The sequence below is a fragment of the Eptesicus fuscus genome, chromosome 5 (genome assembly GCF_027574615.1).
Source record: "Eptesicus fuscus isolate TK198812 chromosome 5, DD_ASM_mEF_20220401, whole genome shotgun sequence".
Lineage (NCBI taxonomy): Eukaryota > Metazoa > Chordata > Mammalia > Chiroptera > Vespertilionidae > Eptesicus > Eptesicus fuscus.
Genome location: NC_072477.1, coordinates 29,867,526 through 29,892,930, shown reverse-complemented (window position 1 = coordinate 29,892,930; position 25,405 = coordinate 29,867,526). Strand labels below are relative to the sequence as shown.

Here is a 25,405-nt window from a genome sequence, read left to right as displayed (position 1 = left end):
TACCGTGGGGAAAGGGTCAGCAAGAAGGCTAAATTGGCAGGGCTGGGCCCCTGAATTTTGCTGATCAGGAGCGGTGGTCCTAGGAGCCTTTTTGACCTAGAGATGAGAGGGGTGGGGCCTCTGGGCACATTGGATCTGTCTGTGATTTCTAGCACCGGATTGGACTGCTCCATCTTCTGGGGACGTTGTGTCATTTCCCTGCTTGATGACAGGTAGTGCTGGCAGCCAAGTTGACGTACCCTGGCTGTGAGCAATATCAGTTTCTAATCAACAGTAATTGCTCTCAATTGCCTTTAGCACATGTCTACGGGAAACCTCCTGCTGGCCTCTTTGTAGAGGGACCTTATTGCAGTTCCTTCTCCAAACTCCAAAGTAGTCCCATGGCCACTTTCCCCCTCCGCCCAGTTCCTTGTGGCTGGTCACTTAGTATGTGGCATGGCAGGGCAGCTGTCCTGCTCTAGTCCTTCGCCTGGGGCAAGTAGGCCGGGACTGGTGGGGTGAGTGGGCAGTCACCACTCCTGGGTGCCTCTTGGCTGATTGGAAACTCGCTGGCAGTGACTAATGTGGAAACCCATTAGTCAAGGAGGAACTGGCTCAGATCTTAACTTTGACCACTGTTTATTGTTCACCTGACGGAGGGAGTGGTGAGAGGTGCTGCAGGCACGCTCCCGCAGTCCTTCCTGCGTGCGTTTATTGAGCACCTCATGTGTGCATTGCCTGAAGGGAGAATAAGGGTGATAGATCCTCCCTTCCCCCAACTGATGGATGGAGTATGACATAAACTCCACCTGCAGCCGGACATTCCTGAACACCTTATATGGACTGTACATTGAACCACCAATCAGCACCTGCCAAATACCCTAAGCCCCCGATTCCTAAGTCCCTAGGTCCCTAATCATGTACCTTACATGAAACCACCAATCAGCGTGTGCTGAGTACCCTAAGCCCCGTCCATTCCCTCTTTTCCTCCCCTTAAAAGGTGCTTCCATCCTGGCACGCCCTGCCCTGTCTTTCTCTTTTTCCCTCTGGCAGGGAGCCAGCAGGGGTCTTCTCTCCAATAAAGCCTGTGTCCTGGTATCCCATGGTCTCCGGCCCTCTGTTTCATCTTTCAAACGGGGAGAAGGCCCAGCCCACTGGGTTTTTTACTGTTTAGTCCAGAAGAAAAGCTTACATAGCTGGTTACAGAAAACCGGAGAAGAACCGAGCAATACTACTTAGAGAGATGGAGTTACATTTATTATGCGCGCGATTCCAGGGGAAAATGTCTCTCAAATTCTGGGCCCCAACATGGAGGAACTTTCCCTATTTATATGTTTTTACCTTCTTTGTCTCCCAACTATGGGGTGTTTCTGGCCCCCTTTGCAAGTTCTTAAAGAGCCCCTCTGTCCTGGGGCCTTGAGGCCTCAACCAAAGGCCTGGCCTGGTGCCAGCACTGATAACTTCGTCCGGGGAAGGTTTAAGGGCCTCTCTGAAGTGGGAGTAGTCTTATTTTCCTTATTATTTAAGCAAGCACACATTTACAGAAGCCAAATATCAGGGTTAAAATTTCAAACAGCAGCCCTAACCGGTGTGGCTCAGTGGATAGAGTGTCGGCCTGCGGACTGAAGGGTCCCAGGTTCGATTCCGGTCAAGGGCATGTACCTTGGTTGCGGGCACATCCCCAGTGGGGGGGTGTGCAGGAGGTGGCTGATTGATGTCTCTCTCTCATCAATGTTTCTAGCCCTCTCTCCCTCTCCCTTCCTCTCTGTAAAAAATCAATAAAAAATATATTTAAAAAGAAAAAAAAAATTTCAAACAGCAGTTTTTATATAAGATGGACGCTTCACTATGAAACCAGAAGGACCAGTGTTTTAAGCAATACTTGGGGCCATTAGAATTGAAAGCAGTGTTTGGTGGCAGTGTCCTATGGTTGCTGTAAGAGCTCCACAAACTCAGTGGCTTAAAACATTGACTAGGTTGCAGTTCCGGGGGTCAGAGGTTAGCCTGTGTTCTTGCAGGAGGCGCCAGGGGAGAATGTTTCCTTGTCCTTTCCAGCTTCCCGAGGCTGCCTAGGTCCTTTGACTTGTGGCCCCTTTCCTCCCTGTGCAAAGCCAGCAGCGCCGCGTCTTCCCAGCTGTCTCTCTGTCCCTCTGCTTTTGTTGTCACCTCAGTGTGAGTCCCGCTGTCTCCCTCCCATAGGGACCCTTGGGATTACATGGGGCCCCCCCAGGATAACCTCCCATCCCGAGGTCCTTAACCTGAGCACATCTGCAGGGTCTCTTTTGCCATGTAAGGTAGCACCCAGGTTCCTTAAATCTGGGGGTTAGGATGTGATATTCTTGGGGGGAGGCATTATTCAGTCTACAATCGGGCGTGCATTGGGGGGGGAGGGGGTGTTGGAAACGGTTGAGGAGGCCTTTCTGAGGAGGTGGTTTGACCAGATCTGTGTAGAGAAGGAGGGTCTGGGACACAGTCCAGGTCTGAGGAAGAACGGGAGCCGTGAGCGAATGTTGGGGTTGTGGGCTGGTGGGGACGGTGAGGTGAGCTTCCCATAGAAACAAGGTGCTTTCCTTCCCTCCCAAGGCCAGGTCGAGGGAGGTTTCTGGACTTCATTTAGGCCCAGACTTCCTCCCCGGGTCCATGGGAGAGGGCTCCGTTGGGAGTCACGATCCGCTCTCTCCCACAGCTGCAGTCCTGCTCGCAAGACCCAGCCACACTTGGTGGCCCGCTGCTGTTCTGGGCGGTGGGAAACGGAATTCACGAGGGAAAAGGCATCTGAGCCAGCTGGCCAGGGTTTGGGTGGCCCAGAAACCCGGGTCACACAGCCTTGTGCACGTTCACTCCCCCGGGAGCCTTCCCTTGTCTGTTCTTAGGGTGCAGAGGGCCCCTGAGTCTCCTGGAAAGGAAGGAGGGGCCAGAGTGAGGAAACTGCTGGTGAAAGGGGCGGGGGTGTCTGAAAGGTGGCTCCTGCCGGGGTGACCTCACTCAGCTCTGCCCAGGGAGCGCTGTGGGGAGAAGTGCCTGAGTGGGGGGCAGTGGGAACACGCAGGCAAGAGCCGGGCTTCTCGGGGGGCAGAGTTGGGGAGCAGCGTGGCGCGTGGCTGTGCCAAGCTGTGGGCGTGAGCACGGCGAGTGATGCCCAGCGGAGGTCTCTGGAGGCTCACATTGCTTCTGCCCTGGAAATGGTGTGACTTTTCTCTCCTGGTTCCTTCTGGCACCTTCTCTGAGGAGGTCCTGACCGTGGAGTGGGGGTGGTCCTGGGAGGCCAGAGGCTGTCCGGCTGCCCGAGTTGGGAGGAGCTTTAGAATGTCGCGGAGAGACACAAGGCAGCCCCGGAGGAAGGACTCGGCCCGTGTGACCTCCTTCCCTTTCCCCCGCGTTGGCCCGTGGACTTTGGAGCGGCTGCCTTTTGGGGGAACCCCCTCGCTCCTTTCCTGCCTGCCTCCGGAGCAGGCGTGGTGTGTCCTGCTTCCACTTCTTGGGTGTGGGGTGAGAGGATGACATCAGCTTCCTCCGCACCTGGGCCCAGCCTCCCTGGTCGGGAATGTGTTCTGGGGCGCCTCCAGAGCGCCGGCCTGCTGGGAGGGTTCAGCAGCAGCGCCCCTTCTTCCCTCTCTCCTGCCTGCTCAGCCCACTGACGGGGAGAGCGGGCCAGCAGGGAGTGTTGCTGAGTCCTGGGGATTAAGCAGAGGCTCTCCAGAAGGTGGGTGCCCCTATGAGACCATTTTTTCTGAAGTTGGTTGGGGGGAGCTGTGTCCTGTTGCCTCAGTGACAAGAGCCCTACGGACAGGACATGGGGGGGTGCTATTGTGGATTTTGGGGGGTGTCGTTTTCTTCTCGGAGGCAGGGGTATGGGTCCGATGGGGGGCATGGCGCCGAGGCGCAGTCGGGGGGAGGATGGGGACTTGACTTTCAGCTGTGTGGGAATCCTAGGGGCCTGCCTCTTGCCTGCCTCCTGGCTGGGGATGTTCAGGGAACAGTGGTGGGCAAACTGCGGCTCGCGAGCCACATGTGGCTCTTTGGCCCCTTGAGTGTGGCTCTTCCACAAAAGACCACGTGCGGGCGCGCACAGACAGTGCGATTGAAACTTCGTGGCCCATGCGCAGAAGTCGGTTTTCAGCTCTCAAAAGAAATTTCAGTCGTTGTACTGTTGATATTGGCTCTGTTGACTAATGAGTTTGCCGACCACTATTCAGGGAAGATCCTCTGGAGGCAGATGACCTTACAGGTGTAGCTGATATTTAGATTTAGAGAGAGTTTAAACAAACAAACAAGCAAACAAACTGAAAAGAAAGAAACCCAAAACAGATCTCCCTTCCTCTCTTGCCCCCCAGGCTCTTGAAGGTGTATGTCTGAGCAGCTCCTTGGGCCCTTCCCTTCGGAGTCTGAGCATTGTCTTGTGCCCCAAAAGGTTGCAGGTTCGATTCCTGGTCAGGGCACCAAAAAAGAAAGGTCTTTGGTGACCTTGTCAAAGAGGCTTCTCAGGCACGGGGTTTGGAATACGCCGTTTTCTAGAAGACTGACTTGCTGATTGGTGATTGACTGGATTGAATCATGTTGAGAGATGGGAGAGGTCACGGCTGGGAAACGGGTGGAGGAATTGGAGACCTGGAGTCATGGGGTGCAGTGGCCGTGGGCATCTGGCTGCCGGCTGCCTGTCGCCTCCTCCGGGCTTCCACTTCTCCAGCAGACAGTGTCTTCAAGATGAGCTTGAAGACCTGAGTTCTCATCTTGGCTTTGGGGTGACTCTTACAATATGAGGTGATGCTCAGAAGGAGAAAGGTTGGCTCTGCCCAGGGGCATGCGGGCGGCTCCTCTCTGTGAGCCTGAAGTACACACAGTCCTGGTTGGGAACAGGCATTTAGGACCAGGTTGCACTCAAATGGAGTGCGATGTCTCTTTTATGTCACTGTCGAGGGGTGTCTCCTCACAGTCCGCACCGGACTGAGCCTTGTTTGCCCTCGTTGCCCCCTTCAGCCTTCACCTCCCCCGTTCTCTACATTCTTCCCAAGTCCTCCTACGCAGGAGAGCGCGCCTTGTGATCCTGGGTCTCCCGGTCACTGCCCAGCTTTCCTCATCATCCAAGGAATTTACAGTCTGACCTCACGACCACATGCGTTTCCCCTTCTCCATGACCTGCCATCCTTGGCCCTGGAATCGGTAGTTTACTGTGTTGTTCCAACAGGAGGGTAAATGGTCACATAGTAGCAGGTCTAGGAATAGCCATAAGGAATCTTAACACTCAGCCTTTTACCTCCACGGGGCCTTTGTGGGGTAAATGAGTGTCAGGTTAAAAACCCCCATGGCTTATGCTGAGGTGAAGCCATGGCGCCCAGGGCTGTGACTAATCCTTTGCCTGTGGTCCTGGCTGGTATGAAATCCATGAGGGAGACAGGAGAGCATAAACACTGGAGCTGAGTTCACATCCAGGCTCTACCACATGCTATTTCTGTGGCCTCAGTTTCTGCATCTGTAAAATGGGGATAATAGCTGTACCTACCTCTAGAGTTTTTACGAGATGTAATTGGCTTGTTATGTCTATAGCGCTTAGAACGTTTTAGCTGTTCAGCCTGGTTTTAGTCCCAGGAGGATTTGGGCAGGGGCACTATGAAAATGTGAGCATGGCTTGCAAGCAGATGGCTACGTTTAATCAGAGAAAGTTGCTTCAAGTAGGAAAGGCACTTTAGTTTCTGAGCTCCAAGTGTGCATGGAGTCCCGAAAAGGTGCCCTCAGAAGGCACCCTTTAGAGATAAATCTCCCTGAGAGTGTGCGTGTGTGTGGGTGTGGGCGGGGGGGTGGGTGGGTGGGGTGTTAGCGGGGGGTGTGTGTGTGTGTGGAGGGGGCTGTGACCTGGCCAGCTGTGAAATCCATTTGGGACTTGGGCCTTTTCCGTTTAGCATCCCCCTAGGGGCTGCCTGACCCCAGGTCGGATCTGGGAAAGGTCTTAGGCCACAGTCCCTGCCCCATGGTTCCAGCTGGGACTGACGGGGGAGGGATCCTGCAGTGGCTTTGAGGACAGCAGAGTCCCGCAGGGCTGGGAGTTAGGGCTGGGACTGAGCTTGGGTCTTCTTTGTGCTGAGAGGACCTGGTAGTGCCCTGCGGCTGGTTCTGGGGAAAGGCCTGGCTGGCTCATTCTAAAGGCTCTTTGAAGAGGGAGGAGAGGCCGCAGTGCTGCGTTCCCAAGGGGCTTCCCTCCGTGATGCTCCGTTCCGCCCGGTGATCCTGTTAATTAACTTTGTGTTGCGCCTGAAGGAAGGGAGGATGCAGGCTTACCCCAGTGCTGCCACTTGTCCTCATCCGCAAAATGGGAGGCTCACCGGAGCAAAGCACCCCAGCTGAGACGCACAGCGACAGAGCCCTGTGCTTGGGAGGGCCCTTGCTCCTTGCTGGGCTAGCATGGGTGCCAAGTAGGTCTCCATGCTCCTCACTTAGCTCCGTAGAAGCACCATTTGTTCACCGTCATTTGCCAGATCGCCCTTAAGGTCCCCGCCCTTAGGTCACTTACAGTCTAGGATAGAGGGTCTGAAACTACTCAGTCCCGAGCAGGGAGTGCTCGAGTAGGTGTAACTCTGGGTGCTGAAGGCTTATGCAGAAGGTGCCCCAGGTTTGCCTTCTGGGGCGGTTTCTAGGGGCAGGCGGTGGTGGCTTCTGCTCTGACCCTGAGGGTTGGATATAAGGGACGCTGGTTGGGGCCAGTAAGTATGTCATGGGATGGGTGGGGAGGAAATAATGTCCAAGCATAGAGAACATTCACAAAAGCCAGAGCCTGGGGTGTTGGCATAGGATGGGGCAGAGGCACAGAAAACCAGGGGGCAAAGTCATATTATCGGAGTGATGGCATCTTCTAGATCCTTCTCCTCACAGCTGTAGTCTGTGATCTGGTAGCTTCTGAGACCTAGAACTAGGGGCGGAAGGGATGCTCTGGAACCTTTTCCTGCGGAAACCGCAATCAGGTGTACTTCCTGGAAGGGGTGTTGGTGAGCGCTGGTCCTCTGGGGTGGAGGTGGAGTGTCTGTCCTTCTCCAAGGCCACAGCCCCTCCCCTGATTTGCTGCTTCGGGCAGGCCTACCTGTGAGTCCACCACCACCTGCTCAGGGAATAAAGTCCACACCCGAGGCTGTGTTTGCCTCATCTGGGAGCAGCTTCCTGCTGGCGGTGCTGCTCTGGCTGAGCTGAGCTGAGCTGGGGGAGTGTAGGGAGACTCACCGGTGGCTCAGCCCTGGGGAATTTCCTGTCCCTGGGAGCCAGGTGAGTCAGGGGCTTGTACCAGGTTCTGGGCATGGGGTCAGGGGTCATGTGGGCTCAGCCTTGGTGCCATCTCCTCTGCCTTCTCTGTCAGTATCCGGAAGTTTCCAGGTTCATGGTGCAGTCACTGGTGCCCCAGAGATTTTGGAACCTCGGGGAGACCGGTACCCTCTGGCGTGCATGTCCTCGTAGCTTTTAAGAGCCAGGTCTTTGCCTGCCTTTGTCCGGTGACCCCAGCACAGGCCCTGACAGGTGGGCACTTGGGAAGTGCATTTTGACAGCTACCGTTAGCATCACTGTTTTGACAGTTTATGGAGCCCTTGCCCTGTGCCAGGTGCTCAGAGCCTGGAGGACACAACACTTGGGCAGATGGTGAGGAGCTGAGGCCCCGAGAGGCTAGGTGCTTGGGATTCCCTCAGAAGGCACACACACCCCCGCCATGGCCCTGGCCGAGCTGTCGTCTTTGCTCTCCTGGGGTTTCCGAGCCCTTGTTGTCCGGGTGTGGTCCACCTGTCTTCTACCCTGGAAGGGTGGAGGTGGAGCTGTTGGAGTCGGGAGGGAATGTTATTGGGCATCCTTGTAGATGCTCATAGGATCTGGGGGAAGGGACTTCCTGGAGATTCCAAATTGCTGGTGTTTTTTTTTTTTTTTTTTTTTTAAACGTTTTTATTGATTTCAGAGAGGAAGGGGGAGAGAGAGAGAGAGAGAGAGAGAGAGAGAGAGAGGGAGAGAGAGAGAGAGAAAGAAACAAAGAAACATCAGTGATGAGAGGAAATCATTGATCGGCTGCCTCCTGCACACCCCCTACTGGGGATCAAGCCCGCAACCTGGGCATGTGCCCTTGACTGGAATCGAACCCGGGACCCTTCAGTCCGCAGTCCTACGCTCTATCTGGCTAGGGCTAGTTGCTGTTTTTAAAATTGTGGTTAAAACTGTTCATAAGGTAAGGTAATTTTTGCGTTTTAACCATTTTTAAGTGGCATGAAGTCCTTTCATATTGTCGTGTGCGTCCATCACCTCCAATCCACCCACAGGACTTTTTATTATCTTGCAAAACGGAAACTCTGTATCCATTAGACAACCACTGCCCCGCCCGCCCCCTCCCACCCCGGCAGCCCCCCTGCTACTTTCTGTTTCTCTGAGGACTCGGAGTTTGACACTTTGTCTGTCCTGCCCAGAATCTCCCCGGAGTGCCCTCGCCAGGCAGCGATGCCAGGATGCCGGTCTCTACCTCCCTCCACCAGGACGGCAGCCAGGAGCGGCCCGTGAGCCTGACCTCCACCGCGTCCTCGTCAGGCTCCTCCCGGGACAGCCGAGGCGCCATGGAGGAGCCCAGCGGCCCTGAGGCCTTCACCAAGAACGGGGCAGGCTCCCCGCGTGGCAGGCACCCCCCCAACAGCAACAACAACTCCAGCAGCCGGCCCAACAAGAAGGGACCCCTGTCCCCGTTCAACAGCCGGGCAGCCGCGGCGCCTGCGCACAAGCTCAGCTACTTGGGCCGGGTGGTGCGGGAGATCGTGGAGACGGAGCGCATGTACGTGCAGGACCTGCGCAGCATCGTGGAGGTAAGGAGAGGGGGCGCCCGCCTCCTCCGCTCGGGCTGGCCTTGCAGCCCAGCTCTGGCGCGTAAACCTACCGCCACCCGGAAGGACAGTTCTCCCCGTGACACGTTTATCCTGGAGGTCTGCTTCCCCTGGACAGGTGGGGAAGCTGCTGACGGCTCACACTGCCGTGTGACTCTGGGTCAGACCAGTGGCTGCGCCAGCAGAACTTGCTGTGGGTCCCCAGGGAGTAGGCGCCCTTGACCAGGACGGAAGGGACTCCTGTGCTCAGTGGAGACTGACTCTGGACCCCGCCTGTCTGCTCCTGGATCCCTGCTCTGTGGTTCCCTAGCTGTGGGGTCTCAGGCACTGGGGTAGCCCCGGGGGTCCCTCGTTTGGCAGATGAAGATCGATGCACCTGTGCAGGTGGGGTGTTCACACTGTGCCGGGCGCACAGGAGGAGGTGGCTGCCGCTGCGGGAGCCGCCTGCGTGGGGAGGCGTGTCGGTTTCCCACGGCTGCTGTAACAAATGACCACGGACCCGGCGGCTTAAGACGCAGCCATTGCTTCTGACTCAGTGCGGGAGGCCAGACGTTAGAAACCAAGATGTTGGTAGGGGAGTTCCTTCCGGCGGCTCTGAGGGAGACGCTCCTTCCTGCTCCTGGTGGTTGCCGGCCTTCCTCCTGCCTTGGCCTGTAGCTGCATCGCCGCCATCTCGGTCTCTGTCTCCACGTTGCCTTCTCCTCCGCCTCTTTGGTTCTCTCTTATAAGGACACTAGTCATTGGACTTAGGACCCACCCTAAATCCAGAGGGATACCATCTTGAGATCCTTAACTAGTTGCATCTGCAAGAACCCCGTTTCCAGATAGGTTCACATTCTGAAGTTCCATGTGGATATTAACTTTTGGGTGGAACCATCCCACCTAGTGTAGTCGGTGATGTCTGTGAAACCGCGCTGCGGCTGTAAAATGGGGCACGGGCATGAGGTGTGGCTGGGGGTCGGGATTGGGCCGGGAGGGGCTGGGCTCTGATGCCTCTCTCCGTGCAGGACTACCTCCTGAAGATCATCGACACCCCCGGGCTGCTGCAGCCAGAACAAGTCAGCGCCCTCTTTGGGAACATAGAAAGCATCTATGCACTGAACAGGTATGAGTGGGTCCGACGGTCACCTGGTTCTGCCTGGGAGGCCCATCTCGGGCCTAGAGAGGCATCCTGGATGTCCTGGGTGTTGTGGGCAGTGGCGTGTGGGCCCAGGGCTGACCTCTGAGGATGGGGGAGGATGGTCCATCCCTATACAGAAGTATAGTAGCTCCTGTGGGACCACGTGCCCTGGGGCCTTGTGCTGGTTGGGTTCCGCCTGGGCCACGCCCCCTCGGGACTGCTAGACCCTTGCCCTGATACGCTCCCCTCTAGCTCTCTGTGGCCCCTTTGTCCCTCTCATTTTTGTCTCCCACGTGCACATCTCTTAGTTTCTTCTCCATCTTCGTACCCCATGGGAAGTCAGGGCTCCCTAGAGGCGATCTGACCCTTTGCAGGGGTGGGGAACGTCCGGCCTCTGGTCTGTATAAGGCCCGAGAGATCATTTGGTCTGGCCCTGCCAAGGCATTAGGGGTGAGTTAACTAAATGTTTGACCAGGGATAGCAGGCTAATTTTATTTATTTATTTTAATATGTTTTTATTGATTTCAGAGAGGAAGGGAGAAGGGGAGAGAGAGAGAAACATCAACGATGAGAATCATTGATCGGCTGCCTCCTGCACGCCCCCTACTGGGGATGGAGCCCGCAACCCGGGCATGTGCCCTCGACCAGAATCGAACCTGGGACCCTTCAGTCCGAAGGCCCACGCTCTATCCACTGAGCCACACCAGCCAGGGCATAGCAGGCTAATTTTAAAGTTGATAAATTTGTATGACCCACAGATGATGTTATAAATATCCAAAAGGTCCTGGGCAGAAAAAAGGTTCCCCACCCCTGCTTTAGGGGAATGCACAGGTCAGGCAGGACGGGGTGGGAGGCTGAACAAGGCCCGGTGAGGGCTGCTTCAGGGCAGTGGGCTCCTTGAGGATCCAGAGTGTGCCGCCTGGGCCCCAGATGCCCCAGGGGAAGGGCACTGGTCAGGAGGAGCAGAGCTTGGGGGGACAGTGTTGGCAGTTCAGGAGGCACCTTACCCCAGGCCCTGTAAGATGGGCAGGGAGACTCCCTGCTGTGCCAGCTGGAGAAGTCTGGGAGGGAGACCTGGGCGGGATTGTGGGGTTTTGGGAAGAGGGGTGAGCCCAGGGGGAAGGGGCAGGGGAAGCACCCTCTCTAGGGTTTCCTATAGAACAAGGGGTGCTGGGACTCCCCCTGTCTCTCTCCTTTTGAACTGGGGGCCTCGGTTCTTTTACGAGTCCCCCCTCTCTTCCTTCTCCTTTAATCTCTGCTTTTGTGTGTTTGACTCCTCCTGCCTGCAGAGGAGCCGTGTCCTCTCCCGAGGTGGGTACTGTTGTGCCTTCTTCCTCCTGCTGAGCATGTGGGTGTCCCTTGCTCCCCATCGTTGCAGTGTTGCTGGATGCTTTCTTGGTTGCTGCCCCGGGCAGGGCTCACTTTGAGGGTGGAAGCCCTGACTCCGGCATGGCTCCGGGCTGGCTATGTGTCCGGGCAGGAGGCTGGGGAGGGGCATGGTGTGTTGGTGGATGTGGAGGCTGCGAGTGGTCCGGGGTCTGATGGCCACTCTCCCCCACCCAGCCAGCTACTCCGAGACCTGGACAACTGCAATAGCGACCCTGTGGCTGTGGCCAGCTGCTTTGTGGAAAGGGTAAGAAGGGCGGGGGTGCTTGCCTCTTGTCCTCTTCTGCTGGGGGCTCAGTGGGACAGGGACTCCCACCTTCTTGGGTGGCCCTCTCCAGGGGAAGTGCCAGGTGTCCTGTCTGGAATGGGGAGGGTGTTCTTGGGTGGAGCCAAGGGTCGCTGGTGGATGGCATGTCCCAGGCAGATGGGTTCAAAGATGGGTCTGCCGAGTTGCTCTGGGGCCAGGGGCAGGTCTTGGGCACACCTGGGTTTACAGTCCAATGGGAGTTTCCCTGAAGTCACTCTTTTTGGTTTCTCCGTAGAGTCAAGAGTTTGATATCTACACCCAGTATTGCAACAACTACCCCAAGTGAGTCACTGGGGTGGAGAGGGGTGGCTGACCCATTTGGCGAGTCTGGGGCACCCCACCTCCCATCCAGGCCTTCCCCGGTGGTGACCGCCCCTTCCCCACTCCAGCTCAGTGGCCGCCCTGACGGAGTGCATGCGGGACAAGCAGCAGGCCAAGTTCTTCCGGGACCGGCAGGCGCTGCTGCAGCACTCGCTGCCCTTGGGCTCCTACCTGCTGAAGCCAGTCCAGCGCATCCTCAAGTACCACCTGCTGCTCCAGGTAACCCAGGGCCCTGAGTGCGGGGCGGCTGGGGGGGGGGGGGGGGCGGGAGGGGCAGGACCCTTGAGTCTGTGGGCTGCCTAAGCCCCTGTGTCCCGCGCAGGAAATTGCCAAACACTTTGACGAAGAAGAGGACGGCTTCGAGGTGGTGGAGGACGCCATTGACACCATGACCTGCGTGGCCTGGTACATCAACGACATGAAGAGGAGGCATGAGCACGCGGTCCGGCTCCAGGTGCTCCGGGCTGGTGACTGCGGGAGCATGCAAGGGCGGTCGGGGGTGGGGGGTGGGGTCGGGGGGCGTGGGGCCGCCCTGCTGGGGTGAGCTGAGGGGTGGTGTCCCGTGTGGGGCAGGCTCCTCTAGGGGACCCAGGAGCTGGTTGGGTTTTCAGGAGCTTCTTGGGGGTCCCCTGGGGTCCCCAGGAAGGTCACGAGAAGCCTGACCCTTGGGGTGGGGGCTCCTGGGCTGCAGGAGATTCAGTCGCTGCTCATCAACTGGAAGGGGCCCGACCTGACCATCTACGGGGAGCTGGTCCTGGAGGGCACGTTCCGCCTGCACCGCGTGCGGAACGAGAAGACCTTCTTCCTCTTCGACAAAGCGCTGCTCATCACCAAGAAGCGGGGCGACCACTTTGTCTACAAGGGTCACATCCCGGTAACCAGGCTGCCACCGCCCCCTCTGTCCCCTTTCCTCCTCACGGTCTGCACCCTCTTCATCGGCCCCGAGTCAGTGTGGACGCAGCTCCATCCTGCTGCCATGACCCTCCCTCCCCCGCGGATCTCGAGGGACGGGGGCCCCAGGTCAGCTCCCCTTTCCCCTGCCTCGTCCTTGACTGCCCTCCCCCTCCTCCCCAGTGCTCCTCCCTGATGCTGATCGAAAGCACCAGAGACTCCCTGTGCTTCACCGTCACCCACTACAAGCACAGCAAGCAGCAGTACAGCATCCAGGTGAGGGGCGGGCCGGGGGCGGGCCCGACTTCTCCGCTCGCTTAGCTGCAGGGGTCCTTGTGGGCATCTCTCAGGCCCGAGCAGAGGCCCTCTTTCCACCTCCCCCTGCTCGGCTGGAGCACGCCCACGTCGTGTGCCGTTGGGCCCGTGATGACCCCTGGCTCCCTCTCTCGCCTCCTCCCAGGCCAAAACCGTGCAGGAGAAGCGGAACTGGACTCACCACATCAAGAGGCTCATCCTGGAGAACCACCACACCACCATCCCCCAGAAGGTGCGCTCCCGGGGCGCCCACCCCCAGCTCCTGAGGGGGTGCGGGGAGCGGGTGTCCTCCAGAGCCAGCTGTGGGGTTCATAAGGGCCCACCCTCTGGACACTGGCTCCACTGAGCAGCGGGGGTCAGTTCAGCGGATGCCCGGGGCCTCACAGAGCACCGTGGGGGGTCCTCGCTCACCAAGTGGGGGCGTGCGGCGGGGGATGCACGGCACGTGGCAGGGTCATAACCAGGTGGGTTTCTCCTCTCCAGGCCAAGGAAGCAATCTTGGAAATGGATTCCTATTGTGAGTGACCCTTTCTGCTGCTCTGTCCCCAACGGCACGCCTTCCTCGGTCAGGCTGTGTCCCGGGGAAGCTTGGCCTGACCCAGATTCCAGGGGGCGGGGAGGGCCGACGGCTCCTTTTGTCGGGGCCCGGGGTCTCCTGTGAGCCGAGGCACACGGCACCACGGACGGGCGGACTCCGTGCCGATGCGCCGGGTGGAAGTGGATGGAAGATGCGACGGGGGGAGCTCTGGAGGCTTCTGGCCCCTGGAGTGGGGTGGCAGCAGAGGGTGGTCGGGTACGGTCAGAGTCTAGGCCAAGGCTGATAGTGTCCCAGAGGCCTGATTGTCTCTTCCGGGTGCAGATCCCAACCGGTACCGCTACAGCCCAGAGCGCCTGAAGAAGGCCTGGTCCTCCCAGGATAAGGTGTCCACCCACGTGCGCCAGGGCCGCCGGCAGTCTGGTAAGGGGAGGGCTGTGTGGGCAGAGGCACCTTCACGGGACCGATTGCAGCAGCCTTTGGGGCTGGCTCTCACCTCCAGAAATCCTGGGAAGGGTGGCGGGGGTGTGTGTGTGCTGAGCGTCCTCTCTCTGTGCTGCCCTCCCCCGGGGAACCTTTGGGCAGCCCACCTTTTCCAAGGCCCTAGGCATGCTGGTCGCTCAGGCCTTGGCAGCCTTCTTCGCTCCCCGGCCACGGGAACCTCCCCTTCACCGCTCCGGGGAGTCGGCCGGGAGTAGCGCGCGGCATCACGGGTGGGCCCCAGCCCAGCTGCGGAGGAGCAGAGGCAGGGCGTGGGGAAAACAAGTCCGACTTCAAGTGGCATCGAATCCAGACGGGAAATATTTGCTTTGGGTCTCGGGGGAAAGTTCCGTCTTCCTCTCCTGGGTTTTCCGTGACGGGGCTCGCTGCTGTGTACTTGGAGTTTCTGGAGTGAATCGTCTATTGAGAAGGAGAAGACCTCGCTTTGATCCTTAGCTCTCCCGGTGTTTTCCACGTCAGCTTTCACTCGCCCTTCCGTGTGAGGCCGAGGGACCGATCGGCTTCTGTCGGCACTGCCAAACCTATTCACGTGGTGAGAGGCCCCTGGAGAGAGAGACTCGGGTGTGACTGGGAGCAGTGTCCTGGCTTGGATCTCCACAGTGCATTGGGCTTTGACTGGCCATGGCCCACGAGTCCCTTGAATAACTGTGGATTGGTGCGTGAACCGCGTGACCTCGGAAAGCTGTTGTGGTTTCCTTTTGCTTGGTATTGCTCCCAGTGGACCTGGAACCCTAGGCAAACCTGTTGTGGTGGCAGAGTTTGGTGGTGCCACGTGTCCATATGTTGCAAGACCCACATTGGCGCCGTTAACTTCGTCAGGCTCTGGCCCTCTCTGTTTCCGCACCTTCCCTCTGTAATCCCCTTCCTGTCGCTCTAGCACTCCCCCGTAACCTGCCACAGCTTTGCATTGGAAGCTCTGGCACAGGGACGTGTTCGGTGAGTGACCGTGGTGGTGGCCGTCGTAAGTCTACCTGTCGCATCCACACTGCAGCTGTCAGGGCAGCGGGATGAGCCGTTTTAGAGCCCAAGTTTCCACGTGGCTGAGAGTTGCGCTTGGAAACTCGAAAAGAGCTGGGTATCGTTTGTGTGCTTGGTTTGGGGCTTTCGATTTCACCATTACGAAAGAGACATCTTTCTAAAAACATGCTTCGTACTCTGGACCCTTTAACATAGAGGATGCTGGCCAGAGTTGAACTTCTCCCGCGGGAGGCGGGAAAGAGGCCGTGGTTGCCATAGAGACAGCCTCTGTTGTGTCCATCTTGACACTGACGAGTGTTTGCTCTCATCTGTCTTAGGGTGCTTGCCTGCAGTATCCCTTCTCCCCCTTCCGTCTGTTAGAAATCAGTCTGTTGAACTTGTGAGGAGTGTGTGGAGCCGGCCAGGCCGTAGCTGAGCAGGGAGGACGGGGGGTGGGGGCCTGCTCTCGGCCAGCTGCTCCGCCTGCTGCTGGGCCCTTCCTGCTTCCTCCTTCCAGGGAGCTGAGATGGGCAGATAAATAACGTTGATGGATAAGTAAGGTGCTACTGCCATTGTTGGTCACTTATTAAATATTCTTGATGATAAGCTCTAACGGGAAAAGGGTGAGTGTTTGATGAAAACAATTGGACGTTGACTGGTATCGTGCAGATTGTGTGTGCACCTGCACACACGCATCTCAGCAGACTTTCCTTCTGGTTGTAAGTGTATTGCGGGCCTCTCATGCAATGCCAGCTGGGCAAGGGCAGTGTGGGCTCCGGCCCAGGCTCTCTAGGGAGGTCCCTGGTGCCTGCCTGTCTCAGGTGTGTCCCCAGAAAGGCTGGCGTACAAGGTGGTGACCCACCAGCCTAATGCATGTGTTTTGTATCCTGTCCCCAGAGCCCGGTCAGCCCCTGCACAGCCGGGCAGCACTCCCCAGCCAGCAGCGAGGCTTCACGATGCCAGGCCTTACGGGCCGTAGAAAGTCGGGTGCGACCTCTGCTTTCCAGTGGGTGCTAGGAGAGGGCGTGGCCTGGGCTGCGGCTAAGGTGCTGGTGTGCTCATTGCGGGGAAGGTGGGGCTTGAGTGGAGCCATGGACCTCCAGAGAGATGGCTAGAGAGATGCCTCGTTGGTCTGAAGGGGCGGTGCGGGGCGGTGGCTCCTTGGGTAAGCGGTGCTAATTCAGGGGGTTGGGGCAGTGCTGCGCTTGGGGGCTGGCGGTCACAGCGGAGGCCCCAGGGCTGATGGGAGTGGCCCTGCCTCCCTCAGGGACAGGTGCGAGGGCCGCCTCCTTTAGGCCCTAGGGCTGGGGGTTGGGAGCAAGCCCGAGTGGACTTTGAGCTGGTGATGGGCTGGTGGCGCTGTGGCTTGGGAGCCGGGCAGGCACAGCTGTTCCCAGGCTGCGCTGACTGCCCGTCCGCTTTCCTCTGCAGAGCCAACCAAGCACCTGCTCAGGCAGCTCAGTGAGAAAGGTGAGTGTGGGGGTGAGGAGCCATTCAGGTGAGCTGTAGGGTGGGGGCAGGAAGGTGACGTGGGTAACCATCTCGGTGGGGGTGTTGAGGACAGTTTAGAGGGGACTCTGTCTCTGTTCCTCCCTGGAAGTGGGCCGTTTGCCTGTTGCCCTCTGTGGAGGGGGGTTGAGCTCCCCCGCCCCCCATTCCTTTCACTGTCCTCGGGTAACAGCAGGAGCAAGTGACCCTCACAGACCTGCACTGCTCTGCACCCCCACCCCACCCCACCCCCGCTCCGTTCTGTCAGTCATTCCTTTGGAAGGTGAGGGTTTGGGGAATAGGAGCCCCAGAGAGGTCTACTCGGCCTCTGGCTCCATAAAGAGGCTCTTTCTCCTGTCCACCCATCCCCTCTCCCTCCCCTCGCCATGTGCTGGGACTCTGTGGTGGTGGCAGCAACCAGAGCGGCCAGAGCAGCAGGAATGAAGGTAAGGCTGTGGGCAGAGGGGCCTGGCTGGGTCGAGAGGGGTGGGACTGCCCAGGTCAGCCCCTGGCCCCTTCAGCTCTCATCGTCTCCATTCATTTGACAAATACCTATCAAGCACCTCCTATGCACCAGGCTCTGTCATGAGGGTCACAGAACTGAATGAGCCATGGCCCGTGCCCCAGGGACCCTTCTGTACCCTTTCCCGGAAAGACACCCTGGTGGTGGCCAGCCCAGCCTGGATCCTCTCTCATTCTTTCCTCTCTCTCGGGCAGGCAGGCCTCTCTGGGTCTTGAGTTCCTAACCAGGCCCCATTCCTAGCTTTCCCAGGTCCCAGCTTCCTACCATGAGAAACCTGCCCCTCCCCCATCTCCCCACCCCACCCCACCCCACCCCCTCTCCCCCTCTGGTCCTCTCTGGGCTCCAGTGGAGACCAGTGGTTGGTACCTAGATGTGGGTTTATGTATGAAGCCTCCTCACCCCCAGCCACTGGCAGGAGGAGGGGTGTTGCCCAGGGCTGGTCACGAGGGGTCTTTGCTCTGAACAGCATGCGGGCAGCGCTGGCGCTCTCCTGGACTGTGGGCAGCCCTCCCGTACTCGGGGCCTGCAGCCGGAGCCTGAAGGGGCTGCCCGGGAGGAGCAGGAGCAGGAGCAGGAGGAGGAGGAGGAGGAGGAGGTGGTGGAGGAGGACGAGGAGGAGGAGCAGGCGTTTCAGGTCACTCTGGAGGACCTGGCAGGGCATGAAGGCAGCAGCAAGGGGTCTGGGCCAGAGCCCCCAGGCTCAGAGGAAGAGGAGGAGGAGGAGGAGGAGGAGAGCCTGGCAGTGGCGGAGCAGGTAGCCGACTTTGCCAGCTCCCTGCTGGCCGCCCTCCACTGCTGGCACTATCGGGCCAACGCTTTACTTTTCTCCCGGGGTGCTATGGTGAGGTGTCTCTTTGATCTCCCCTCCTCCTTGCATGTTCCCTGGCATGTGCAAGCCCGTGCCCATCCTAGAGTCCTCTCCCCTGCCCTCTCCACCCCTCTGTCCTTGTTCCTTGACTTCTGCCATCAGCACTTCTTAACCCCTCACTCACTGTCACGCCCTGGTGAGCCCCTGGCATGCACTGTTCCAGGCCTGGGCGTGGACTAGCATACCACCCAACGCGCATGACTAACGGGGCGGGGGTGGGGAAGGGGAGAAGGCAGCACACGGCGGGGCTGGAAGGGTCAGGAGGGTTGGGCTTTGCGGAGGCCGCATGCCTGGCAGGGACCAGTTCACGTTGACTCCGGAGTGGCTCTGGTCCAGGGCTGGCTCTCAGCAAAGCCCAGCCCCCTAGGCTCAGGCGGTGCTGCCGAGTTGGGATGCAGAAGGGACCGGCTCCCAGTTGTCCCGGGACCTGACGACTGCCCTCTTGCTGCAGGGGAAGGGGCGTAGGGAGTCTGAAGGCCCCAAGAGCTGCAGGCGGCCCAGCGGCCGGTCTCCCACCCGTGCTGAGAAGCGCATGAGCTTCGAGTCCATTTCTTCCTTTCCTGAGGTGAGTGGCCGGCAGGCGGGAGGGGGCTGGTGCAGAGGTGTCTGGAGCCAGACCTGAGCTCCGGGTCTGCAGGCGGGGCTTTCAGGCATGGGCTCTCCCGTAGGGCCCATGGGGACAGGACTCCCGCCCCTTCAGGAAGCCTGTCTGGCCTGTGGGTGCCGGGCTTGGTGAGCAGACTGCCCCTTCCCATGAATCAGAAAAGGTGCCCGTGCCTTCGGGCAGATGTGGTCCCCTGCCCAGCGGCACAGTCAGTAGAAGTGACCAGATTTTGGATCCCCTTGGCCAGGCCTCCTTGTGTAGGGCATACGGCCCCGCCCCTGCCAGGGGCCCAGACATTTAAATCATACCTGTGCCCACCTGGGCGACAGGGTAGCATATTGACGTCCACTCGGTAGGTTCCTGCTACATGTCGGATGTTTATTTCCTCTGTCTGTCCCCTGCGACAGCTAAGGAAGGTTGGGTGATGTGCCTGGCATGGCGGGGCCACGCTGAGACCAGGCGGGGGTCTGTGACTCAGAAGCCCACGCTCTTTCCCGCCACCCCATGCCGTCTGGGGGTTGTCTAGAATGGAGTCCTTAGCTTCCCCTAAGTTATAAAAATTTGTTCATGAGGCCTAGACCCCGGGGTGGGCCTCACCTGGATGACATTGGATGAGAGCCTAGAGTGGTCCTATCCACTGATAATACGATGCTAGCCACACATGTCATTTTATTATTTTTTAAAAATATGTTTTTATTGATTTTATAGCGAGCGAGGGAGAGAGAGAGAGAGAGGAGAGAGAGAGAGAGAGAGAGAAACATCAGTTTGGCTGCCTCCCTTACAGACCCTGACCAGCGACTGAACCCGCAACCCAACCCGGGCATGTGCCCAGATTGGGAATTGAACTGGCAACTTTTTGGTGCACGGGACAATGCTCAACCACTGAGCCACACTGGCCAGGGCCACATGTGTAATTTTAAGTGATCTAGTAATCACATTAAAAAATCATTTAACTGCCCTGGCCGGGTAGCTCAATTGTGTTTCTCTCTCCCTCTCCCTCTCTCTCCTTCTCTCCCTCTCTCCCTCTCTCCCTCTCTCTCTCTCTCTCTCTCTCTCTCTCTCTCTCTCCCTCCCACTCTTCCTCTCTTTCCCTCTTCCTCTCTTTCTAAAATCAATTTACAAAAATTATTTAATCTAGCATGTCCAAACTATTGATCATTTCAATATGTAATCAATATAAAAAGCTATTGAGATGCTTTATGTTTTCTTTGTATGAAGTTTTGGCAGTCTTGGGGTGTATTTCACCTTTATAGCTGTTTTCAGTTTGGATCGGCCACATTGCAGGTGCTTGAAGGCACGAGGGGCTGGTGGCTACTCTCGCTGGACAGTGCGGGCCTAGGTCTCAGGCTCTGCTCTGCAGATTCTGGACCGGATCAATTTCTCAGACTACAGAGTGCTTGCTCTTAACGTCTCCCTACAGACTCACTGGAAAGCCGCCTGTTCTAGCCAGTTTTGTGGTTCCGATGACCTACAAGGTTTTATCAAATTTGCTTCCTTCCTTTCCCGCTGGGCATATGTAGAGTCATCCACAGGAGCCACATTCCCGTCTTGCCCTCTGGCAGGATTCCGGCATGTGGCCCTGCTGCCCGCTGGACCCTGAGCTGCACCAGAGGCCCTGGCCCCTCAGGGAAGTAGGAGTGGCCTCTCGTGTTGCTCAGGCCTGGGTTTGCACCCAGAACAACTCCGTGTGGGGAGCTCCAGGGCTCAGGGAGCTGCTTCATTGGGCAGCGCGTGCTGGCTCCATCGGTCAGGCTGCTCCCAGGCAGGCTGCACAGAGGCTCACCGCTTTCCCCATCTGTACTCCTGGACTTTTCCTTGGCTTTGAGGACAGGGGCCCAGCACCCCAGCCACAGGGTCACTAAGGACAGCCCCACGTGCCTCTCCCTCAGGACCTGTTGCCCCTTCAGTCCTAAACCCGCAGCCCCCGTCACTAGGCTTTGAGCAGGTCGCACTATCCCCTCATCCCCGTGTCTCATGTGAGCTCTCGGTGCTGTCCCAGGTGGAGCCGGACCCCGAGCCTGGGGCAGAGCAGGAGGTGTTTGCTGCCGAGGAGGGTCCCAGCGCCGAGGAGCTGCCCTCGGACACAGAGTCTCCGGAAGTCCTGGAGACACAGCTTGATGCCCATCAGGAGCCGCTGGGGCTGGGCCACCCGAGTGACGTGGTGGACTTCGTAGTGGCCGAGAGCACCGAGGACATGAAGGCCTTGAGCAGCGAGGAGGAGGAGGAGGAGGAGGAGGTAGAAGAAGAGGAGGAGGAAGAGGAGGAGGAGGAAACGGGGGCTGCCCAGGAGCCCGAGAGCCTCCTGCCGCCCTCGGTGCTGGACCAGGCCAGTGTCATTGCCGAGCGGTTCGTCAGCAGCTTCTCCCGGCGGAGCAGCCTGGCCCTGGAGGACGGCAAGTCCGCTGGCTTCGCGACCCCGAGGCTGACCAGCCGGAGCAGCAGTGTGCTCAGCCTGGAGGGCAGCGAGAAGGCCGTGGCCCGCTGTGGCAGCACCGCAGACGCCCTCAGCGCTCAGCTCCCCCCCGAAGTGGACCTCAGTGTGGGGGTGGCCACAGAGAGTGGCCCTTCTGTCAATGGGACGGAGCCCCCAGGCCCAGGCTGCTCAGCGGAGACCGACAGGTCCTCCTGCAAGAAGAAGGAGTCCATGCTCTCCACCCGGGACCGGCTGCTGCTGGACAAAATCAAGAGCTACTACGAGAACGCAGAGCACCATGACGCGGGCTTTAGCGTCCGGCGCCGGGAGAGCCTCTCCTACATCCCCAAAGGCCTGGTGAGAAACTCGGTCTCCAGGTTCAACAACCTTCCCAAGCAGGACCCGGAGCCGGTGGCCCCGTTGGGGCACAAGAGACAGGCGGGCTCCAGGCCGGCTTCCTGGGTCCTGTTTGACCTCCCAGGACCAGGCCCGGCGGGTGCAGGTGCTGGGGACCCAGCTCCTATCACAGACGCCGAGTTCCGCCCGTCTTCGGAAATTGTGAAGATCTGGGAGGGGATGGAGTCTTCCGGGGGGAGTCCTCAGAAGGGGCCGGGCCAACGCCAGGCCAATGGCTTTGACCTGCACGAGCCGCTCTTCATCCTGGAGGAGCACGAGCTGGGAGCCATCACCGAAGAGTCGGTCACTGCCTCCCCGGAGAGCGCCTCCCCCACCGGGCGGCCCAGCCCGGCCCACCTGGCCCGGGAGCTGAAGGAGCTGGTGAAGGAGCTGAGCAGCGGCTCCCAGGGAGAGCTGGCGGCCCCGCTGCACCCCTGCATAGTGCAGCTCTCCCACATGATGGACGGCCACCTGAGCGAGAGGGTCAAGAACAAGGTCTACCAGCTGGCCCGCCAGTACAGCCTCCGCATTAAGAGCAAAATGGCGACGGCCAGGCCACCACTGCCGTGGGAAGACGCAGCACCCACCACCCCCCACCTGCAGGAGGAGGCAGGAAGGCCATCGGGTGGCAAAGGTATGAGGGGGTTGGAGGTGGACCCCTCCTACAAGGGTGGGGCAGAAGAGCATTTTAAGAGCCACTTGGCTTTTGGGGGAAAGTGACCCCTAAAGGACCTCTACCAAAGAGAGGGCTGGACCTCACACCGAGGGCCGGGGGGAGCCCTGGCACCTGGTCTACCGTCCCGAGGCCTGCGTGCTACCATGGGGGAGCCCTTCCTCTGCCCACCCCCCAGCCCTTCCTCTCCCCCCAGCCCTTCCCCTGCCCCCCCAGCCCTTCCTCTGCCCTCCCCCAGCCCTTCCTCTGTCCCCCCCAGCCCTTCCTCTGCCCCCCCAGCTCTTCCTCTGCCCCCCCAGCCCTTCCTCTGTCCCCCCCAGCCCTTCCTCTGCCCCCCAGCCCTTCCTCTGTCCCCCCCCCCGCCCTTCCTCTGCCCTCCCCCGCCCTTCCTCTGTCCCCCCAGCCCTTCCTCTGCCCCCCCAGCCCTTCTGCTGCCCTCCCCCCCAGCCCTTCCTCTGTCCCCCCAGCCCTTCCTCTGTCCCCCGCAGACCTTCCCCTGCCCCCCAGCCCTTCCCCTGCCCCCCCCCGCCCTTCCCCTGCCCCCCAGCCCTTCCTCTGCCCTCCCCCAGCCCTTCCCCTGCCCTTCCTCTGCCCCCCCCAGCCCTTCCTCTGCCCTCCCCCAGCCCTTCCTCTGCCCCCCCAGCCTTCCCGTGGAGCAGGGCCTCTGGAGGAAATGTGGCCATGCCCCCCCTGCTCCTTTTCCAGGAGAGCAGGAGCTCTCATCTTTCTTCCTTTGACCCCTGATCCCTTGTCCGCTGCCTTTGCTGTATTCTTCCTGTTTCCTTTGATAAAGGGGCTGCGCATGGTAAATGAGACTTCTCTTGCATCATCACCCCAAAGCCCCGCCGGCCAGCCTTGCCCAGGGTGTGCTGAAGGCAGTTCAGAGGCTGCACGTGCGCCCCCTCGGCCAGGGTTCACGCACCTCTCTCCCCTCACAGGCAGGAGGAGGCCGGTGCTGTCCCTCGACCAGGAGCCGCTGCTGGCCCAGGAGCACGGCCCGCCCAGGCCTTGCTCTGCCGGGGAGATGTCGCCGCGGCGCTTCTCCTTCAGCCCCCCTGCTGCCGCCTCGAGGACCACTTCCCCGGGCGCCCGGCCCTCCAGCCGAAGCCCCCTCAGCCCCTTGGACACTGAGACTTTCAACTGGCCCGACGTCCGCGAGCTCTGCTCCAAGTACGCCTCCCAGGACGAGGCGGCCCAGGCCAAGGGCGGCCGGCCCCGAGGCCTGCCCGTCAGCCGGAGCTGCTCGGTGCCCAACATGGTGGAGCCAGCGCCGTCGGGCAGGCTGGGCCGCTGCCGCAGCCTGAGGGCCAAGAGGGGCCGGGTGGGCCCGGAGGCCGCCCAGCCCCAGCCTCCCGGGGGGCTGCCCGACAGCTGGCCGGACGGAGAGGAGGCCCTGCACGTCACCGCAGACCTCGCCCTGGAGGACAACCGGCGGGTGATCGTCATGGAGAAGGGGCCCCTGCCCGGCCCCAATGCAGGACCCAGCTCACCAGCAGCCGTGGGGGGGCAGGGCCAGGATCTGCAGGCGGCTGCAGAGAACTGGCCGAAGGAAGAGGGTCCCAGGGACCCAGTGGACCCGAGCCAGCAAGGCCGAGTGAGAAACCTGAGGGAGAAATTCCAGGCCTTGAACTCTGTGGGTTGACTCTTGAGTCGGGGAGGGAGGAGCTGGGGGATGGCTCCTTGCTGGAGTCTCACCCCGGGCCCTCCGAAAGGCCGCCGCCCCGGGAAGACTGCGCTGGTGTACTCCGCCAGTGTGGCCGCTTCCCTTGTGTATAGTTCTCTCTGATAAGAAGCCAGATATTTAAGCTCCCCTCTTCCCTGGGAGAGCACGCCCTGCGCAGGCCCCCGGCATCGGCTGGCCACTGCCAGACGGAGGAGGCGGGCGAAGGTGGCTGGGGAGGCTCTGCCCTGTAGCTGGGCCTTTCCTTAGCATCCGGGCGGGAACGAGGTCCGTAATTTATTGCTTTCCCTTCTGTGGTGTGTTTGTGTGAGTGCGTGTTTTCTCTGTTGTTGGTTCCCCGCCCACGAAGAATGTAACGGACTCGGTTCAGGTACTTTTGTGGGTTGTCTTGCTGACCCTGTGGATGTCGCTAATGTATACACATTTCATTATTTGCCAATGGTGCAATAACCACTGCTGACCAACCCACCTGTGTGGCCTCTTGACTGGGCCTGGCTGGGGTGGGAGAGTGGATCTGGCCAGGGGTGTCTTAGGGGAGGTGGGAGGTGGGACGTGGGGGTGACTTTCGGGGCCTGGCTGGGGTGGGAGAGTGGATCTGGCGGGGGTGTCTGAGGGGAGGTGGGAGGTGGGAAGTGGGGGTGACTTTCGGGGCCTGGCTGGGGTGGGAGAGTGGATCTGGCCAGAGGTGTCTTAGGGGAGGTGGGAGGTGGGACGTGGGGGTGACTTACGGGGCCTGGCTGGGGTGGGAGAGTGGATCTGGCCAGGGGTGTCTTAGGGGAGGTGGGAGGTGGGAGGTGGGGGTGACTTTCGGGGCCTGGCTGGGGTGGGAGAGTGGATCTGGCGGGGGTGTCTTAGGGGAGGTGGGACGTGGGGGTGACTTTCGGGGCCTGGCTAGGATGGGAGAGTGGATCTGGCGGGGGTGTCTGAGGGGAGGTGGGACGTGGGGGTGACTTTTGGGGCCTGGCTGGGGTGGGAGAGTGGATCTGGCCAGGGGTGTCTTAGGGGAGGTGGGAGGTGGGAGGTGGGACGTGGGGGTGACTTATGGGGCCTGGCTGGGGTGGGAGAGTGGATGTGGCAGGGGTGTCTGAGGGGAGGTGGGACGTGGGGGTGACTTTCGGGGCCTGGCTGGGGTGGGAGAGTGGATCTGGCGGGGGTGTCTGAGGGGAGGTGGGACGTGGGGGTGACTTACGGGGCCTGGCTGGGGTGGGAGAGTGGATCTGGCAGGGGTGTTAGGGGAGGCAGGGCGTGGGGTTGTAGCTTTACGTTCCCTCATCCACTGCCCATGCTCATGAGGCACAGGCACCAGGTGCCCGTGGGGGCGGCTGGGGCAGCGGGATGTGTGGGAAGGGCCTGTTCTCGGCTGCTCTGCCCCCACTGACTTCTCTGTCCAGCCACAGCTTGGCACCCTGTGTTGGGGGCAGGGGTATCATGCCAGCCTTGAGCTCTTTTCCTCAAGGACCAAAGTTGGACTAAAGGAAGTGAGGGCGGGGGCGGGGAGTGAACGGAACATTTTTCCAGTCGGCACAAGTTCCCAGTGTCTGGTGCCTTTCCTCTCTCCCCTCGTTCCCAGGAGACATCCTAGGAGGCGAGGATTCTGAACCTGGAGCCTAGAAATGTCT

The 25,405-nt window shown here is 59.7% G+C and overlaps 1 protein-coding gene across 1 annotated transcript in view; it reads left to right on the top strand.

The window, feature by feature from the left end:
* The window catches only part of PLEKHG3 (pleckstrin homology and RhoGEF domain containing G3), a 41,718-nt gene extending 17,467 nt beyond the window's left edge, over positions 1–24,251 (top strand). Inside the window, exons 2-19 of the mRNA XM_028141588.2 lie at positions 8,403–8,789; positions 9,815–9,912; positions 11,491–11,560; positions 11,856–11,902; positions 12,010–12,160; positions 12,264–12,395; positions 12,633–12,815; positions 13,016–13,108; positions 13,293–13,379; positions 13,631–13,664; positions 14,007–14,105; positions 16,038–16,127; positions 16,572–16,610; positions 17,043–17,074; positions 17,618–17,992; positions 18,471–18,584; positions 20,623–22,066; positions 23,044–24,251. Of these exons, the coding sequence (XP_027997389.2) occupies positions 8,442–8,789; positions 9,815–9,912; positions 11,491–11,560; positions 11,856–11,902; positions 12,010–12,160; positions 12,264–12,395; positions 12,633–12,815; positions 13,016–13,108; positions 13,293–13,379; positions 13,631–13,664; positions 14,007–14,105; positions 16,038–16,127; positions 16,572–16,610; positions 17,043–17,074; positions 17,618–17,992; positions 18,471–18,584; positions 20,623–22,066; positions 23,044–23,747 (4,140 nt within the window). The 5' untranslated portion in view covers positions 8,403–8,441 and the 3' untranslated portion in view covers positions 23,748–24,251. The remainder of the gene's footprint in view (positions 1–8,402; positions 8,790–9,814; positions 9,913–11,490; positions 11,561–11,855; positions 11,903–12,009; positions 12,161–12,263; positions 12,396–12,632; positions 12,816–13,015; positions 13,109–13,292; positions 13,380–13,630; positions 13,665–14,006; positions 14,106–16,037; positions 16,128–16,571; positions 16,611–17,042; positions 17,075–17,617; positions 17,993–18,470; positions 18,585–20,622; positions 22,067–23,043) is intronic.
* The last annotated feature ends 1,154 nt before the right edge of the window (positions 24,252–25,405 follow it).